The 20,928-nt window shown below is 34.7% G+C and overlaps 1 protein-coding gene across 1 annotated transcript in view; it reads left to right on the top strand.

The window, feature by feature from the left end:
* LOC119666993 (small nuclear ribonucleoprotein F) overlaps positions 1 to 7,286 on the top strand; it is a 56,089-nt gene extending 48,803 nt beyond the window's left edge. The window contains exon 2 of the mRNA XM_038076274.1: positions 7,138 to 7,286. Coding sequence (XP_037932202.1) covers positions 7,138 to 7,229 — 92 coding nt within the window. The 3' untranslated portion in view covers positions 7,230 to 7,286. The remainder of the gene's footprint in view (positions 1 to 7,137) is intronic.
* The last annotated feature ends 13,642 nt before the right edge of the window (positions 7,287 to 20,928 follow it).

Below are 20,928 nucleotides of genomic sequence, written 5' to 3'. Positions count from 1 at the left end.
TACTTATTGGACTTTAAATGGACCATGTAATGTTTTAGTTTCTTTAAAACATTTCTGATACTTTATATAGTATATTACTATAAGAAGTTGAATATTAGAGAAGAATTCGTTATTCATTTCTACATATCGATATTGAATCAATTTCACAATGCTATTTTATCAATTATATTATGTATGATGATCAATTACGCGAATGGTGTGTTTTTACGATAGACCTTACAAAAAGGCTAATGAAGTTCCCAAATAAAAGGAACCTTAATTGTAACGGTGATAATCATTTGCGTATTAAAATAGACTTAGCGCTAGTTTTGTTATTTATATATTTAATCCTTTAACTCCTAGGAGGAGCATAGGCCCGTAACAAATAACTTCCACTCGGTAGGATTGGTGACCAATAGCTCCAACTCTCCCCAGCCTTTCCGCGTGTGAGACATTTCCGTGTTGGTTTGTCTTCTCCAGGTGAGAGCAGGTCTGCCCCTTCTTCTGCTACCCATCGGGTTCCACTCAATCGCCATTGTGGTATCACCAGTCGGTCTACGCAAAGTGTGACCGATCCATTCCCATTTGCGCTTTTTAATTTCGTTTCTCATAGGTGTTTGTTGAGTTAGAGACCATAGACGATCGTTTGAAATTGTATTTGACCAAAAAACTTTAAAAATTTTGCGTAATGACTGATTTACAAAAACTTGTAGTGTATTAATGCTGTTTTCCGTAGTATTCCAGGATTGGCATCCATATAGAAGGCGAGATTTTATGTTGGAGTTAAATATTCGTATTTTAGTCCGACGCGATAGTTGAGATGATCTCCAGACTTTATTTAAGCGACCGAACGCTTGATTTGCCTTGTTGATACGATTCTCAATGTCTGCACTGGATCTGTTGAAAGTCTGTTGGCGATGATATGCGCTATTATTTTATTAATCATGTTCAACAGAGTAATGCCTCGCCAATTTGTTCTTTCTCGCCAATCGTCCTTTTTTTAAGCTTTATGATTGACTTCGGATGAAAGGTTCTCTGACTGCCAAAAACGTTCTATTAACCGGTGGATATTTTGTGCGCTTGTATGTGGGTCAGTTTTCAGTAGTTCCGGTGCTAAATCGTCGGGTCCTGGTGCTTTGCCGTTCTTTAGTGTTTTTATTGTACTTATGATCTCTGCAATATCGGGGCAGGAGGTGGAAATGTTGCTATTTTTAGAATGAATATCGCAGTCGCAGTGCAATTGTTCCTCGTTCATTTGTTAACATATTACTGTAAAATTTGGATCACAGATCCATTTGTTTGCATTGGTCTGTAACCAGTACTCCATTTTCGTCTTTCAACGGCTTACTGCTCCTGGTGTTATTTTCAGTAAGCTTTTTAGTAGCTTTGTGCATATCACCACTTCTATGTAGTTCAGTTGCGGCTTGAGCTTCATTGGCTATATTATTGTATAACTTTCTTTTGTCGCTACGAGCACTGCGTTTTACTTGCTGGTTATATTGCTTGTATTGCTGTTGGAGGGCTGATTTAGCGTGATTTTTTTTTTCTTGCGTGATTTATTTCAGCTTTTTTAGTTTTTCTGTTTTCAATTATGCACCACGTTTCGTCTGATATCCGTTTTTGGCGTGAACGATTATAGAAACTAATTTGGTCCTTAGCGGCATCAGTGAAGATGGTCTTGACAGTTTGTCATTCCATGCGCTCTTCGGTAGTTGTTGAGTTTAGTGACGGTTTCAACTGATCGGTATACCCTGTCTTTCTTGTCACTTAATGCACATATTTTTAGTCGGATGTTGGCGGTGATTAGGTGGTAACTTGGGCGTTGAAATCACCCATTACAATTAGTAGCTCTATCAAGGGTGTTGTAAAATTCCTCCTTAATGAAAAAGTTTGCATCTTCGGTAGGTGAGTAGCATTGAATGCAAGATAAATTTATAGCTATAAATCTTATGGAAATGACAATGTCTGAAAAAGCCTGCCAGCTCATCAGTGCTTTGCGGGTCTCTTTTGAGAGCAAAAAATTTCTTCGGGGCTGGTTTATTCCACTTCCAGAAAAAATTATGATGTGCCCGCCTGCTGTTGTGTGCTCACCAGTGTCAGGCCAACGTACTTCGGAAAGGCCTAAGAAGTTAGGTTTGTAGTTTTGAAATTCATTGCACAGCTGCGCAAGTCGTGATGATTCCAAAAGCGTCCTCGCATTCCAGGTTCCGAATCTTGTATTATTTTTCATGCACAAGGTCGTCATCGATAAGTTGTTGCCATTTCTGTTATTATTTATTACGGTTTCATTATTCGATTGATTTAAGATTGGCAGGTGATTGGTCTACCGCATCCGATTCTGGTGTAGGGGCTGCGAACTGTTGTTTATTTCCTTCCTACCACCCGTTAACGGGAAAGGCATCCGCTATCCGCCACCTCCGACGCGGCCTCTAGGGGTTACAGCCTCCCCTGAGGAGTGTTGTTATTTATTATTTACAAATAATGATAAACACCATGTTACTATATCGGCAACAGAATTTGAAAAGGCATTTTGATTGTGAAAAAATTTAACTAATTTTTTATTTGTGTTAACCTACAACAGAAACGCACAACTGGGCCCCTTAAAATTTGAACAACATGTGGTCACGTAAGATATGTGTGACAACGAATGTCAAAAAGCGAGTGAACGAGAGGAACGAAAGAACTTTGAATGGCGTCAGTTGAATAGCGTCGTTATTAAATATTTTGTTCAGTTAAATAAAGTATATTAAAGTTATGTAATTAAATCAAAAACCAAATTAAAATTTGCTTATAATTTCTCGATATTACAAGCAAATTCATACAAACGTTCGGACTGAGATACACAAAAAAAGAAATATGTAATCATATATACAGTGGTTAATAACTTAATTAATACTGACAAGAAATTTTTAAAAAGTTACAAAATTAAAAAAACAAAGTACACAGACGCATTATTTATAGTATTTTATTCCATTGCCAAAAACAAAAAATCCAAAAATCTTTTTTCATTCCTTACTATTGCAACAAAAAACATAAACAAATAAAAAATGCATGTTTCAGTTTAACTGTGCTATAACAATTTGTTTGCCTAAAGTCTTCGGAGAATTGAAGAAAACCAACCGTCGAAGAAAGATCACCCACCACGACAAAAAAATATTCACACATTAGGCCTTTCAAGAGGAACGCGGAGATTTTGCATTGGCTGTGTACAAATTGTTTTTGATTTCTCTCTATAGTTCACATTTCTTATTTACGTAATGCTTCATGTGCGAAGGTAGCATTAATCAATGCTCGGAGTTTCCAACAACAATTTGCCTTAGTTAACCAACACAATAGACAAGAGGCACCACCACATCTATTCTTCATTGTTATTGCACACTTACTGTATGATTTCGTACGCAAGAGTAGGTGAAGAAATATTTATGAAGTTAATGCATAGTCTTCGTGTTTGTATATTTTTCCTAAAATATATACTTTGGTTTTGTGTGCATGTAATGCACAAGTAGTTTCAAATTATTATAAACTTGATTTTTGATGAAATTTTATTCTGATCTCATACAAATATATGAGGTTTGCATATTATGAGGTTAGTTAGCACCGGCAGTAGTACAGTACTATGCCCTATAGTAGCAATGATATGATGTATATTAATTTAAACATCATACTGTTTTTTAAAATATTTTATTATAAAAGTTCAAAACAAGTTATAAGCATTGCATTTATTCTTAAATCTAATCTTACATGATAACTTATACAATTTACGAACTATTTACGACCTATTTCCAATAATTATTATTAACTTATCACTAAAGGCACGGCTTGCATGCCGTTTAAAAATTTTATATACACCTGAATTTACATTAACATGAACGTAACATTAACATTAACTTCAAACCGGTTACCGATAGATGAGAGGGAGAAGAGAGTATGATGTGAGTTCATGAATTTCAAGCAACGAAATTTGCTTCGTTTTTTCAGCTTGACACGCATACTTATTTATTATGTTTATGTTTACCTTTTCATGCTGAATACTTTTAAATTCCTTTACTCCTATGAATGTAAGATATGATGCGAGCGTAGCTTATGATTAAACGGTTCCTACCTCCTCTTATATATATTTGCAAATTTCATGTTTAAACAATTATACCTTATCACAAAAAGCAATTACAATATTAAAACATATATATATTTTAATCAGTAATTTGATTAATTCAAACGAAGAAAAGGTTTTTGTATTAATGTAAGATATATATTTTAAAACGATGTAAATGTTTAACTGAATTCTGACTACGCACGGTGCTAAAATATTTCCAAAAGAAAATATAGCAAAACACAAAAACAAAGGTAAACAAATATTGCACTCTTTCTCTTCAACTAAATATGCATACATTTTATATGAAATTTACAAGCAAAAGCAAAAATAGAGAACAAACACAAAGCGTTCCTCTTGATCGACCTAATGTTTTTGGAGACAAATTCTTCAAAAGCTCAGTTAAGAAGTCCTCTTGTATTTAGTGTTCTTGATTATAATTACATAAATTTATAAAAAAAAATAATCATTCAAATTTTAATATTTTACAACAGTTAGTTTTTCTTTAGTTAACAACTTCGTAAACATGTCTGCCGCATTCTCGGATGATGGTACGTACTCCACAACAATGTCATTCGTTTTTTGTTTCTCAAACATTGGGGGCTATTTCATATAAATTTCATCTTCTTATTCGCCATGTAGGTATGCTGCAGTAATATCTAAGTGATTGATTAACAATCTAAACAATCGTTTGCTGCTAAAGTCAATAGCAAACGAACTGTAAAGTGTCTTAATATAAGTGCAAATGTCACTGTATAGTCTACATTATATTTTTCTGCGCACCCATGAGCAACCAAACGTGCCTTATAACGATCAACACTTCCATCAGGTTTTCGTTTAATATTGAATACCCATTTATTTCCATCTCTATAAAGGTTCGGTTGGCACGTTCTGGAACACAATTTTGCTGAGATGTATAACTAACTGTAGTTTGATGAATTATGCCCCGTTGTTCCAAAAATTCTTTAAATTGTTTATTGTTATACTCATCGCCAGTAACGCTAGGAGTTTTTAATTTTTTTTCTGTCTGTTTTTCTACGCGGACTAAGAACTGCTTAAAAACTGCAAATGCATCTGATTTTTTTCGTAAAAATTTCACTTCAGTATACCTTGAGAAGTCATCAATGAATGTGAAGAAGTATGCGCTGCCACCTAAACAACTCACTTGCATTGGGCCATAAATATCCGTGTGAATTAATTCTAGTACTCCTTTCGTGACAACTGTTTTAGCATAATACGGTTAAGTCCTCATCTTGCACATTGCACATGTGGAACATTGAAAATCACGAGGAGTGTTTAATTTCATACCGCGCACTAATTCTATACTTGAAAAACTGCACAAGTCTTTTACATTGAAATGGTCATATCTCTTGTGCCAAATAATAAAGTCATTGTCTTTCTCACTAATCGCGTTTGCGCTCTCTTTGTTTATATTTACTTTAACATTTATACAGAAAGTTCCATTACATTCAGTTGCTGTGAACACTTTCCACCTTGGTTTGTTATTATATTTGCTTTATTTCATGAAAAATTTTACTGCAAAACCGTTTTTTATAAATTTCGACACTGAAATAAGATTAGAGTGTAAACCGGGCACATATAAAACATTTTTAAGTAATATTTCACGCTGATTAATAATAGTTTTTATGTTTCCAATACCTTTCGCACTGACTAATTGACCAGAAGCTAATGTCACATTGTCTATGTGCTTGCATGGATAAAAAATTTTCTTTACACATGTGCGATGTCGCAACCCTATCTAAAATCCAATTATTTGTTTTATTTTGTTTTTTAATCTCAGTAATATTAAACGCGTATTTTTGCGAGCTTATATTTATTCTGCACTATGCCCGAATATAGCCTCTTTTGCCGCATGCATAACATTTGACATTATCTTTTGATTTTTGTACATTTCTTTTAACTGGATATGAGGTTTTACTTAAGTTTTTATTGCGAAAATTTATTGCTAATACGGTCTCTTTTTCAACATTGTTTTTCGCTTTGTCTTCTCTCTTCGTCTAAAATTTTGGATATTAATTGTTTTACTGTTGGCAATTAGTCTCGCGTTTCTAGCGCAACAACAAAACTATCCATATCATCTGGAAGACTACATAGAAGCATGATCGAAAGCAAATCGTCGGGTGAATTTATCCCTGCGAAGCGAATTCATCATTTTTATCAATTTTAAACCGAACTAAGTTTTGCAATTTTTTATATGTACCAACTCCGATGTGTTCACGCACAACAATATTGTAGCTAATGCCTTCCGGTCAGTAACACTTGATTCCACACTTTCCTTTTCTTTAATTTGTTCTATCGCATTCCAATAGTCTAGTGTGATTTGCAAACTACGCATTTGGATAGACCATGTTGCATGGTTTTCTGAAGTTAATTTTTCGATCTGACTCGCGCTACACGACATTTTATTTATGTTTTTTTTTTTAAATTTATTTTTTTCGAAAATATGTCCTTGTTCGAAATAAATGTAAAGTTCCGCACACGACCGTTCACTTCAAAGACTTTTATTAAAGAGTACATATAACTAAAATAACAATAGTAACATAAAGTTTAGTATAGATTAGATTAGTATAAAAGATTAGTATAAAATAAGAGTATAAGTATAAGATTTTAGTACTTAATTGCACTGTTGCATTTATGCTGACATTTACTCCATACCAGTTTCGCTAATTAACCACTATGTTTTCATTGTTAAGCGCAAGATTTAAAAGGCAGCCCATTTATCTTTGATTTGTGCCGGTAAATATGTATGCCATTATTCATAGATAATAATGTAATATATAATTATAAAATTATAATATATAATTATAAAATTATAATATATAATTATAAAATTATAATATATAATTACAAAGTTATAATATATAATTATAATATATAATATGTAATTAATAATATAAAGAATAAGGTTGAAAGTATACAATAAATGTTGTAAATAAGTATATGAATATGAATTCTTAAAATCCTTATTATGTGAATAATATTGTTTTGTTGTTTTGTATATATAAAAATAGTTCCCAATTCTAAAAATTTCTTTTTGATATTTTCAGGAAACCTAGGCGAAGTTCTTATTCGTTGTAATAATGTTCTTTATATAAAAGGTATTGATGATGATGATGAGGAAGGAGAAATGAGAGACTAAAACATAAAAATAGTCACTATTTTGTGTTATATATAAAATAAAACAAATTTTTATAAAAAAAATAGTTATTTTATTAATCAATATCATATATTGTGTATCATTTTTCACATATCGCGGTACAAGTTTTCTTGTGAGCGAAAACACACGTAATTTTGTATGTAATGATCGTAAATATAGGAAAAAATCTGTCTCATGTGTGTTAAAGCAAAATTCAATAATATAATAACAGTCGTATATGCTTATGCCCCAACAGAAGAGGCTGAAATTAACCAAAAAGACGATTTCTTTGAATGTATAGAGAACGCCTGTAGCACTATACCTAAATATAATACTAAAACTATCTTGTGAAAAACGCAAAAATTTTTTAGGGAATTGTAGTAATGTTGACTCTTAATATGAGTTTTTTAATATATATTAAGAGTTTATAAATTATTACTAACAATTATTATGTTCTGTTCAAAATTCTAAAATTTTTTAATTTTCAAAATCAAAATGTATATGCATGAAAACTTGATTGATTGTCAATTACTAGTTTTCAAAGTAACTTTTGCTCAAAAAGTTGTTTGTTAACTACTCCTTAAGTAATAGACCTTTTTCAAAAATTTTTTTTGTTATATTGGTACACCCTTTCTTGACATATGGTACAAATTTGAGCGCCATCAGTCAATTAGTTTGTTTACAACAGCTGTTAATGTGAGACTACCTCAAGTGCATTTAGCGATACTATGGAAAATTCTTGTTGTACGTGATTTTTTGACCAAACACGGCACGAATGTCATCGCTCAGGCACCATATTCGCCAGATCTGGATCCGTGCGCCTTTTTCTGAAACTCAAATTGCACCTTCGTGGTTAGCGTTTTGAGTCGATTGAATTAGTAAAAGAGAATTCGCTGAAGGAACTAAAGCCATACATTCACGGGCCTACGAAAAGTGAATGGAAGATTGGGGTAAGTGTTGGCATATGTGTATCGCTTCAGAAGGAGCATATTTTGAAGGAGATGAAATAAATTTGGAATAAAATTTAAATTTGTGTGTTTTATTTACAAAAACCTTTTTGAGTAGAAGGTAAACTTCTCTTTTTGAATAATGCCTCATGAAAGCCACTTCACTCTCCCACCAGTGGTTGAGTACAAACGATGCTACGTTATATGCACTTGATTCTATGTCACAAATCTGACAGGTAATCGCATAACTCTGCCACTAAATGTGCTGCGACCAGAGTTGAGCTCCTGCTGAGGTTTTCGTACAGGTTGTGCATCTGGGCTTAACTGAAATGGAGTAGACCGTGACAACTGCGTGCTTGGTTCGATTTCTTCATTCAACAAATAAGCTGCCTTTACTCTATCAAACCTCACTTGAATAGATCGGCCTTTGATTACGAGAGTAATAAGTTTACGATCACGCCGTATCACTTTGAATGGTCCATCAAAGATGATTTCAAGGGAGGTCGTACGTTAACATCGCTTAGGAACACATGTGAACACGTCTGCAGGTCTCGTTGTACGAACGTTTTCGCTTTTGCATGATTTGAACCTGGAACCGGACGTGATTGATCCATGGTCTCTCTAAGAAACGTTGCAAATTCGGGGTCACAACCGATGTGAGACGTCTTCTTAAAGAACTCTCCTGGAGGCTTAAGAGACGTACTATATATCATTTCTGCTGAACTAGCTTGGATGTCGTCTTTGAACACACTTCGTAAAGCTAGCAATATCAGTGGTAATTCATCTGTCCACCTTTGGTTTGACCTACATTTCAGTGCAACTTTTAATGTTCTGTGGAATCGTTGCCTTGTAGGTTCTACCTATTTTAACTCGCTGGCATTGTGGACATATGTTTACCATTTTCGCTACATCCATTTTAATGTTTGGCAAATCGTTTACTGATCAGTTTTGCCATGGCCTTGCTACCTGGATGGCCTATATTATGTATGGTGTAAAAAACTTGCCTACGAAATTCATCTGTGATCCACGGTCGCGTATGAGATTCAATGAACCGGTAGATGCACCAATTTTAGCTGAAGCGAAGTCTTACCCTGTGATAAGAGTTGCTAACTGTTCAAAATTAATCTGCTTTTCTCCCTGTCTTCCGTCAATACGTGATAAGAAGTCAGCTACGTTGTTGTCTTTTCTGGGGAAATGTGTGATATCAGTAGTAAATTGACCTATGTGATCCAAATGACGGAGTTGTCTGGGCGATGCTTTTTCAGGATTTTGCTGAAATGCGAAAATGGCCAAAAAACGACGAAGTTCTTGCGCACTGCTTGGCTTCGGATACTTAAGAATTGCTTCAACCCTTTCTTTTGACGGACGAATGTCATTTTGATCAATACTGTGACCGAGAAAGATAACTTCCGTCTGAGCAAACATGCACTTGGTAATGTTGAGCTTTAAACCGTATTAGTGCAAACGCTGAAACACTGTGCGTATGTGTTGAATGTGTTCGGCTTCGTTTTTAGACGCGATGCAGATATCGTCTATGTAACAAACCGTGAAGTCCAAACCGCTAAGTACTTGATCCATGAACCGTTGAAAAGTTTGAACTGCATTGCACACACCGAATGTCATCACATTATACTCGAACAACCCAAATGGTGTGATTATAGCAGTCTTCTTCCTGTCCTCAGGTGCTATGGGTATACTGAAATAAGCTCGTTCCAAGTCAAGCGTGGTGAAAATAGCTTTGCCACTCAAATTCTGAGTGAAATTCTGAATGTGCGGTACTGTGTAACGATCTGGTACTGTCTGTACATTGAGTAGTCTGTAATCTCCACACGGCCTCCAAGTTCCGTTTTTCTTCTTCACCATATTTAATGGACTGGCCCATTTGCTTTTTGAAAGAGTGCATATATTTTGATCAAGCATGTACTGGAACTCACTTTTTGCTGCTTGCAACCTTTGTGGATTGAGCCGCCTGGGACGTGCATAGGCTGGTTGTCTCGTGGTAACGATATGATGTTGCACCGTGGTTCTTACAGATCCAGACTTCTACGATGCTGGTATTGTTAGATCTTTGAACTCTTCTAATAATTTTCGGAACGGATGATCTACATTCACTGCGAATACTGGCTCTGGCATATGCAAGGCTGTTGCACAATGAACTTTCATGTTGGTTTTGCTGTAAACGAGGAGTTTACGCTGCAAATCTACAACTAGACCGTAATATTGCAGTAAGTCGGAGTTTGCGCCGCAGGCCAAGATTCAACGCCATCAATTTATTTCCGTATGTTTGTATTGAAGTTCCGTTTGCTGCATACAAGAGTTTGGCAGATGCTGTCGGCTTAGTTCTGCCGAAGATCGAAACGGATAGAATTGAGAAATCTGCACCTGTGTCGACAAGGAATTTCAATTGTGTGGAGGGATCTGAAACATAAAATTGGCTGGACTTGTAATAACTTCTTGTTTCGCCAATCTCCGGTGACGAAACGGAATTTAGTTTTCCGTGGTTGTGAAGCTGCAGGACTTAGTAAACTTCTGTGCACTTGTGCCAAAACGATGATGGTAGAAGCACACACACTGTAAATGTTGTGTTCGTGCCGGTGTGTTTGATTTGTTCGTTCGTAACTGCTTGCTAAGTTCTTCCACAGCATTCACTAAATGAATGACATCAAAGGAAGAAGACACAGTTTAATTGTCACCTACATTTCTCGCACTGGGATGCACTTCAGAAACAGAATTGTAATTTTCAATTTCCAGCATTAAATCTACTTGTTGTGCACATTTATCCAAATCAACCTCAGAAATGGACACGATCGATCGTACAGCTTCTGGCAGACGATACAACCAAAATTGTTTGATTGCTCCATCGTTCCTGGTGTCACTGGACAAATCGCGCGTCTTTTGATTGCTTCATACTTATTAACTGTAGGTGGAGCACGTATGATATGGGCGATGTTCCTCAATGTGTTGCTGTCGACAACGTGGTCGTACTTCTGGATCTCGCTTGCCGAAAACAGGTACTTTTACTCCTATGCGGCAAATGTCGTTAGCTCGAATGTTAATTTGCACGCTATTTTCCGTTAGCATATTATTAACATCATGTACGACATTACTGTCTGCTTCAGCTTGCGACATGTTTAGTGTTGTTTTAAAATCACAGCTTTAATTATTATTAATTAACGTTACACTTATTTCCAACCGTCGAGGGTTACCAATGTATGTAGTAATGTTGACTCTTAATATGAGTTTTCTAATATTTATTAAGAGTTTATAAATTATTACTAACAATTATTATGTTTTGTTCAAAATTCTAAAATTTTCAAAATGTATATGCATGTTTCAATGCCTACCACCATTGGTACTGACATTGGAACTTTTGCTGATGATACTGTGATAATTGCTACAGACGAAAATAACCAGTTAGCATCCAACAAACTTCAGCGAGCTCTTGGCATCAGACTGCGGGAGCTCTACTGGATACTGAACAAAAGTTCAAAGCTCTCAGTCTAAAATAAACTTATTATCTACAAAGCTATACTCAAACCAATCTGGACATATGGCATTGAACTCTGGGGAACTGCTGCATCTTCAAATATTGAGATTATCCAACGTTTTCAAACAAAAACCCTTAGATTAATCTTAAATGCTCCTAGATATATAACAAATGAATGTATACATCGTGATCCCAACATTCCTATAGTTAAGAATGTTATAAATGCCAAGTCAGTAAATACAAAAAACGTATGTTACATCATCCCAACCATTTTATGAGCAGAATGATAGCAGAAGGAAGAACGTTTACACGCCTCCACAAATAAACGCCACTGGAACTTTAATGTGTCCTATCCAACAGACGGATGTACTACTGTACCACTTTTAAATATTGTTTAATGTCTATTTCGAATTGACAGATCGCAATATAAGAAAATAAATTTAAAAAAAAAATTGTCAATTTCTAGTTTTCAAAGTAAACCTCACCTTTTATATAATGCCACATGAACGCCACAGAATATTCTACAAAGAAAGTTTAATAATGACATATGCTTGCTCCAAATAACAGCAATAATGAAATTTACATATGCAGCAAGCACTTTGAACATAAAAGAACGTGGAGAATTCCATGTACAACTAAGTAGAATCTTCCATAAAAATGTCAAGAACTGCTTAAGTGCTAATGAATATAGTGTTTATATTTTATTAACTGTGATTTTTAAAAACAAAATATCAGCAATCACCCTAGCAAAGTATTAATGGAAAAGGTCATGGGACTTGAAAAAATGCAACCTATGAACATATGGAAACTGATACACTTATTACGTGTAACACGCAATTAGAAGACAATTGAAGCCGAATTTAAAGTGCAATCAATATCACGTCGTCGAATGTTTAAGAGAGAAAAGAAGAGTAATTAAAAGGAAAAACTGAGCTCATTTCGTATGTATACAAAACTACATAGTATAAAGAAAAGAAACAACGAAGTTGTGCAGAAAAAATAACCGCCTTTCGATGAATTAACACAAGTAAAAAAAAAAACGATTAAGAGTTTGGAAAGAAGAAACAATTGCTTTTTAGTGTGTGCTACAAAATCTTATCCGTGATCATATCAAACCTGCTTGAAACATATGCATAGACTATTCTTAAAGAACATGAATGTAGATTCAACAGATTAACAGATGATCAAGCTTTCATACTCAAGTAGAATATAGAAAAATGCTTATGTACACATACACTTCGTCAATTTTCAACAAAGCCACAGTTAAGACAAAAGATGGCCGCAGGAGCTAGACTGAATGAATTTTGAAATTTTGATTATTTACATGAATTTTTACAATTCGAACTAATAAAAAATAATTTCACACAAAAAATATGATCAAAAAACAACAAGAATTTAAAAAAGAAACGCAAAATTTTAATTTTTAATAATTTTCTTTATTATCGCCTTCAAAGTATTCTTCTCCTGCGGCAACACATGCATGCTGACGCTTAATCCAATTTTCCATACAAGTTTTATAGGCAGGTGAAGGTATGGCCTTTAGTTCACGCAACGAATTCTCTTTAACGGCCTTTATGGTCTCAAAACGCGTTTCAACGTTTCGGCACACTTGAATCCAATTGCAACACAAAATTAGATGCACAAGTTGTTCTAATTTTTTATACATTATAAAAATCGCCACACGAAAAATTTTTCGACTTCTTTGTATAGACACCAAACAAAACTATTCGTACAATATACATTAAAGTTTGAAAAAATTTACCTATTGGATAAGCGCGGGAATTCAAAAATTAAAATTCTCGTTATTTTTTGATCACAAGGTCTTTTGAATAGGTAACACTGTCTGTTTTGAATATTCATTAGAAGCACATTAGGTTTTTTATTATCCATAGGATTCTTTATTTTTAATTTTTTTAAGCTAGATATATCAGCGGCGCGAGGTGACGTCATTTCAGCGATGGTGGTAAGTGCCTAATTACAAAATTAGTTAACAGTTATAAGTAAATTAGCTAAATCACCTAACCCTGTATCGGAGACGAGGCGTCGAATAGTGCAGAGTGGACATTTATTACACCTCTTACTATTAATATATATTAATATAGCTATTAATCTTGTTCTTCCAAAATGTTGCTGCTTACCATTTTTCCAAACAGATATAACATAAATGCAAAACGTACAATACAAACAAAATCAAGCATGGGTTAGTTACATCCAACATTACTTTCAGTTAAAAAACAGAAAACATCATCCTCTTAAAATATTCTAAAATTCAGAAAAAAACTGTTCCGCGCTGCTTACAAAGCATGCAAATGAAATCATATTCCCAGGGGGACTATGTTCAATATCGAATACACAACACCAAATATGTAAGCAAATATAAAAATAAAAGAGAAAACAAGACCCTCAAAATATGTAAGTAAAATAATCATAAATCTTAAATTATTGCGTGAAAGTGGTGGAAGAGAAATGACTGAGCGATAATCGCTTTACATATGACTAAAGTTTTAGTCGACAAAACTGGACCACAAGTTCAGAAAAAGCGTTCAAATAAAATCAAACTCACGATTGCCATTTTATATAAGCAAATGGTTCACTAAAAAAACCGAACCGCGCAAAGCAAATACAAAGTAAAAGAGAAAATGACTGCACGAGAATTTCTTACCCTAGAGGTTAGAAACAAAATAAAAATCAAAGTCATTGCAATTTTATATTAGCAAGTGGTAAAATTAAAAAAAAAGAATAAAGAAAATTTGAAGTACAAAATAATATTTAAAAATGGGTAAATGTGTAATTAAGGGTTTGATTCAAACACCTTTTTTTAAACGATCTTCTGAAGATAAGATTTTAATTCATAATGTGAATAGACCAACTCCAGATATGAAGAATTTGGTACCCGCTGTAAAAATGTAGAAATCTGTGGAAAGTCGCCGTTTTCCTACTACTATTTACCATAAAAACCAATGGATCACAGGCTGCAAATACTTAACCTATTTCGTACCTCCGTGTGGTACACCACACGTCTAACTTTGAAAATTATTTAAAAATATATAAAAGTGAGTAATTCAAAGCTTTTTGTTTTTGTTACTTAGTTTGATATCTTGATAATATAAAAATACATAATTCGAACAGTTTTCAAGTGTTCATGAGTTTACCTGCTGTTGAGAATGCACTATAAACCAAATATGTGTTTTAATTTTATGTAAATTATGTATGACATGGTAACCCTGCCAAGCACGAGCCTTCGTGCATTTTTAATTAAAATAAAGCAGTACTTCGTGGATCGCCAAACGAACTAATCACATTTTAAATTTCGTTGTCTTTGTTTTATTCTGCAGTTATTCAAACTCGCCCATGCGCGTATTCATAAATTATTAGTCTCAAATCGTACACCTGTTAAGAAATAAAATGTGTCCAAACAAATGCTTTTTTTAATTAAATGAAAATTAAAATAAATAGAAATAAAAACTAATATATTTGTTATAACATGTGTTCACAAAAATTCAAATATAATCTTCGTAATTTTTGCCGGCGCCTTAGTAACACTTACGTGCCACCAGACGCCGGCGAAAAAAGGCGTGTGGTGAACCACACGTTGGATCCCATAATACTATAATGATGAAACAATAGAATATAAATGTTTGTCGTTAGGTGATGAAATAAAATAAATCTCTCTAATGAATATCATACCCTTCTGATTTACTTAAACTTGTGTTTTTTACTATGCATAATAGTAATAAGTGTATTTTGCTATTTAATTGCTGGTTGAGTTAGTCTGAATTTTATTGTTTTACATAGGGTTTACATTTGTTCATGTTAAAAGTTCTGTCCAATGGAGTTGCTAACTATCGTATCGGAAATAGGAGCAAAAAGGGGTGGTGGTTATTATGGGTACATTGTTTAGATAGCGCTGTAGTAAACGCTTGAAAACCACATTGCTTTATCGCTGTTTCTACCAACACAAAACCGATGCCTCAGTTAAATTCCAAGAACTTCATTGCCAGAAACCTTTTTGCATCAGAGAACTCAATGTTCATTACAGAAGTTAAGCTTGCATAGCGTGAAGTATTAAATAAAATTTTATAAGAAAAATAAAAATCGTTTTTTTGTCACAGAGAATGCTATTTAAAGTCAGATCCTGTAACTGGTCCAGGTCCTAAGAACGTCAGGGACCACCTGACGTCCATACCTCTCTAGATGGAAAAACAACATTAAATTTTCTGTCAAAGTTGAGAGTGGGTGTGATGTAATCAACGTTTTTAAGAGTAAAATTGTAAAGATTTAGAATGGAGGCATAACCATAGTCACTGGCTCTCCATTGTGAGGTAGCTTTTAGTCTTAAAGCAGATGAAGCTGCCATTTGTTTACTAATAATATCCATTGGCAGTAACTGAAGCACCAAGTCTAGTGCAATGGATGGTGTGGTGCATAGCGCCCCGCTAATACAGAGTTCAGCTTTACACTAAAACCTGTTAAGTACCGAACAGTACGAAGATTTATCAAGAGCTGTCCACCATACCGTAATACCATACAGCAATATGGGTCTAATAACAGTTATATATAGCCATTGGGTGATGCGAGGTTGAAGACCCCACTTCTTACCAATAGCTTTCTGACATAGAAGAAGCGCAATATTGGCTTTTCTTGTGCGCTCTACAGTGTTTTTCTTCCAAGTGAGTTTCGTATTGAGGGTGGAGAAAGATTTGGGACCGTATGCTTTCTGGTGAAAACTACGATTTCAGTTTTATTGGGATTTTCCCCAAGGCCACATTTTTGTGTCCATTTGTTTAGGATATTAAGACCGTTTTGCAGAATATCCCTAAGAGTGGTAGTATATTTTCCGGTGACTGTTATCGCAATATCATCCGCATATGCAATAGTTTCGCAGCCCTCTGCTTTCAGTTTTATTAGCAGTTCATTCACCACTATGTTCCAGAGGAGAGGCGAGAGTACTCCTCCTTGATGGGTACCTGAAAAAGGAAAGGCTTATTGGACGAAGTTCATTGGGATCATGGTGCTAGGTTTTTCCTGCTTTGGGTATAAAAACTACTCTAACCTCCCTCCATGTAATCGGTACATAGTTAAATAAGAAACAATATCTAAAAATTGCCAAAAGCCGGTTGTGTTTAACTCCCAAGAATTCTGGAGTTCAATTGGATGAATACCATCAGGTCCTGGTGATTTATAGAATGTAAAACTAAAAATAGCCCATTTAACTATCTGCAGGCTTAATTTAATAGAGTTAACCGGTGAGAGATTAAGGCACTCTGTGGATGCAGTTACTGAAGTAGAAGATCCCGGAAAGTGAGTATCTAGTAGTAATTGTAATGATTCACTACTATTATTGCACCATGTCCCATCAGATTTTTTGAGTAACTCTGGACAGATGGATTTTTGGATAAGATTTTACGCAGTCTAGAGGTTTCAGAATTGCTATTTATTTCTTGACAGTACGATTGCCAACTATTTCTCTTGGACCTGCGTAAATTTTTCTTATATTCTTGTAGAGATGTCTTATAATTCAGCCAATGACTCTCATTATTGTATAATTTTGCCCTATTGAAAAGTCTTCTACGTTCCTTTCGTAAGAGACCTAAATGCTTATTCTTAAGAGACCTTATTTGTATTTTTAACATTTCTAAACGTTTTTTGATTGTAGATGTTCGATTCATCCAAGGTTAAGGTGAATTCTAGAATCATATGGTCTGAGAACGAGTGTTGAGTGGGCACTTTCCAGTTCTTGACCGATTCGTGAAGCTTAGCAGTAGCGAGAGTGACATCTAACACTTCCTGCCTGTTTTTTGTAGTAAAAGTTTGTATATTGCCATCATTGCAGATGAAAAAATTGTTACTAAATATAAAATCAAAAAGTAACGTTGATGAGCGTTGGCATCGCAACATATTAGAAGCTCTACTCCGAGTCTCCTGGAGCTGCTTGTTAGCTATATAACGATATTCGATGGTAATGTGGCGTGGTCATGTGCCAGATATGCAGATACTGTCCATATTTGTCCTCAGAAGTCCTCGATACTTACCGTGGTTTGGTCACCATCACTATATTGCGAAAGTAAGAGAACATTAAATTTTTTCTTAACCAATATGCAGGACCTAGGCTTAGCCTTATTTACCGCATAAAATAGGTTGTAGTTTCCTTATAAGATCCTTATAAATCCATGGTTCTTGTATCAGGACCATATCAGCCTCGTTGTTGCTGAGGCGTTGCAGTAGACTGGCGGATGCAGCCTTGATGCAATGAGTTAAGTGCAATGACTTATCTCAAGCCAACGTCTATCGAAGAAATTATGGCAGACTGCACGCGCACTGATACATACATACATATTGCACAAAGCGCAATGCTTCTTGTCACTGAATGCAGGCGCTCGAAGCTCGACGTGACCTGACCCTACTATCCGGATTTAAGAAAAGTTGAACGAGTCAAAAAAGAAGTAAGAAGCAGCAGCGTAGTTGTTTCGCAAACTCAGAAATGTGTAGTATTGTTAAAATAACTACTCCGTGAAAATAAAATGATCTCATCTATGAAGTCGAAAAAGAGGTTTTGCAACGGTTTGTGCATATTAAAATTATATTTAAACTTTATTAAATTTGTCTAATAAATAAACAACACTATAAATTAATGATCTTCGTATTCAGTTTTACGAAGTATTCGAAGTTAGAAATACACCCCATGTTCAAAATTAAACTTCACGCGGAAGCTTCTAAGCTTAAAAAAAATGAGAGTCATCCCATTTACAACCTACAGTATTTACTTTACCGCAGAATTAGTGTTGGAGAGCCCCATAATAGAAATGGTCCGGTGCAATGCACAAACTGCCAAGAGTATGGCCATACTAAATCATATTGCACTCTTTATAGTGTACGTAACGTGTGGCGAGTTTAACCATAGTTCCGAAATTGATAAAAAAAGCATTAAAGGATTCAAACTCCAAAAAGTGTAGCAACTGTAGTGGAAATCACACCGCAAACTATAGAAGATGTCCTCTTTATAAAGAACTGAAGCACATGCTAGCTCTGCGTTAAATTTGACAAGCAACAAGACCCTCTAGTCTAAAGATATAGTTTGGAAATGATGATCGCACTCTTAACGAGATAGTTAAAATGCAAAGCCAATTAATGCAAATATTTTTGTCCAATTAATGAGTACTTTAAAAATTTGTACGTGGAATGCAAATGGCTTAAGCCAACACAAACTAGAACTCACAAACTTCATGTCCCGTAAAAGTGTGAATGTAATGCTTTGCTTAGAAACACATCTAATGCACAAAAATGACTTCTATATTCCTGGTTATTTATTCTACAAAACCGATCACCCTGATGGGAAAGGCGTCTAAGACACAATTTTTTAGGTACATATGCTCATAATTATATGCAAGCTACATCAATATGCCTTAAACACAAAGGAAAGAACTTAACTTTGTCGGCAGTGTACTGCCCCTCTCGTTTCAATATTACTGATTTGAACATTACTGCCGCAACTCTCTTGCGGCAGGTGACTAGACACATACACACCAATTACAAAAATAAGTGTAAATCTCATATTGAGGACGCAACCTCATTTAAACTCAATTCTGATTTCAGCAGCATAAAACTCACTCGTAAAAACAATAACATTTAAAGATTCCATAAAGTACTTACAAATCGTAACATAGAAAACTTTTACTTTAAATCGGAATACATCTCCAACAATTTTACTAAATAGTATCCCCATACCTCAATCAGATAATATAACGTATATATGTAGGTATTCACCTAGACAGACGACTAACTTGGTGCAAGCACATTAAAGCCAAAAAAATACAAATGAAGCTTCAAGCCTCTAAGTTGCACTGGCTCATTAGTAACAGATCCTCCCTATGCCTAGAGTATACAGTGCTCCTGTATAACATCATCATAAAACCAACATGGACTTATGGTATCCAGCTATTTAGCAATGCTAGTGCTTCAAATATTGAAATTATCCAATCAAAAATACTGAGATCAATTACCACATGCCACATGGTATATTAGGAATGAAAATATACACTGAGATCTAGAAATTACATTTGTTAAAGCCGAGTTTGACAATACAAGAAAAAAATACAATAAAAGGCTGACAGAACATGTTAACCTCTTAGCGAGGAAACTTGTATTTCAAACCAGTACTTTCCGCCGAAAAAGAGCTGACCGTTCAGACATTAATTAAAATTCAATAGTTTCAAGCAAATACCCCTCTTATTTTTAATAATTATTAGTTAATTTAATTTCTTAATAATCTATCTCACACTCATTCTATTGCAATTCAACCTACCAATCTAAGTGAGGTTCGTGATATAAGGTTTCCATGCTGAAAGAAGTTCAAGCTTTATGCTTACAACTTAAAGAAGAAGTAGCGGGACTTCAACACGAAAATGAAACCCTCAAGACCGCATTATCAACACAAATCTCAAAAGAAAAACAAACACCACAACATACGAAACTGAGGATGAACTAGCTCGTGAAACCGATCGATAAAAAAAATTAATAATAAGAAACCAAGCGAAAAGCCTAAAGCAGAGTCATCTTCAGAATTCGAAACTGCAAATAACTTAACTGAGGAGAAGCCGTTCAACTCAGAAGCTCAAACTAAAGCACTAAACACACAAAATCGTCCGCCGCCTATTATGCTATACTGTAATTTGGAATATAAAAAAGTTTTTGGCATTCTTAGAAGTACTGCCTCGAACGAGTTTACTACAATGTTGCTAAACAATGGCATCTATAAAATTAATTTAGTTGATGGTGATGATTATCGCAACATTACAAAAACGTTATCATCTCTTAACTTTTCATGACATAAAAACGAACAAACAAGACCAATTCGAGTTAACGTGAAAAAGTTACACGACTCATACGATTCTGATCCCATTATTGAAGATCTTAAAATACAAGGGTTTAATCTCTTGAGTGCAATCAAGAAGCTTCAATGGCATAATAAATGTCCATTAAATATGTTTGGCCTAACATTTGATACCAATAACGATATCAATAAAATTTTCAACATCAAAACCATATTGAATTGTGTTGAATCCATGAAATTACCAAAAACTTCATCTCAAATTTCTCAATGCACTTCTTGCCTAACAAATGGTCACACAAGAAACTTTTGTGGGAAAGAACCGAGATGCGTTAAATGTGCAGGTAAGCACAAGATAGAAGACTATTTAAAGCCTAATGCTCGGCAACCAAAATGCTGCAATTGTGGTGAGTCTCACCCTGTCAATTACCACGGCTGTAT

This window comes from Teleopsis dalmanni, chromosome 1, assembly GCF_002237135.1.
Source record: "Teleopsis dalmanni isolate 2A chromosome 1, ASM223713v2, whole genome shotgun sequence".
Classification (NCBI taxonomy): domain Eukaryota; kingdom Metazoa; phylum Arthropoda; class Insecta; order Diptera; family Diopsidae; genus Teleopsis; species Teleopsis dalmanni.
This window is presented reverse-complemented; position numbering and strand designations above follow the sequence as displayed.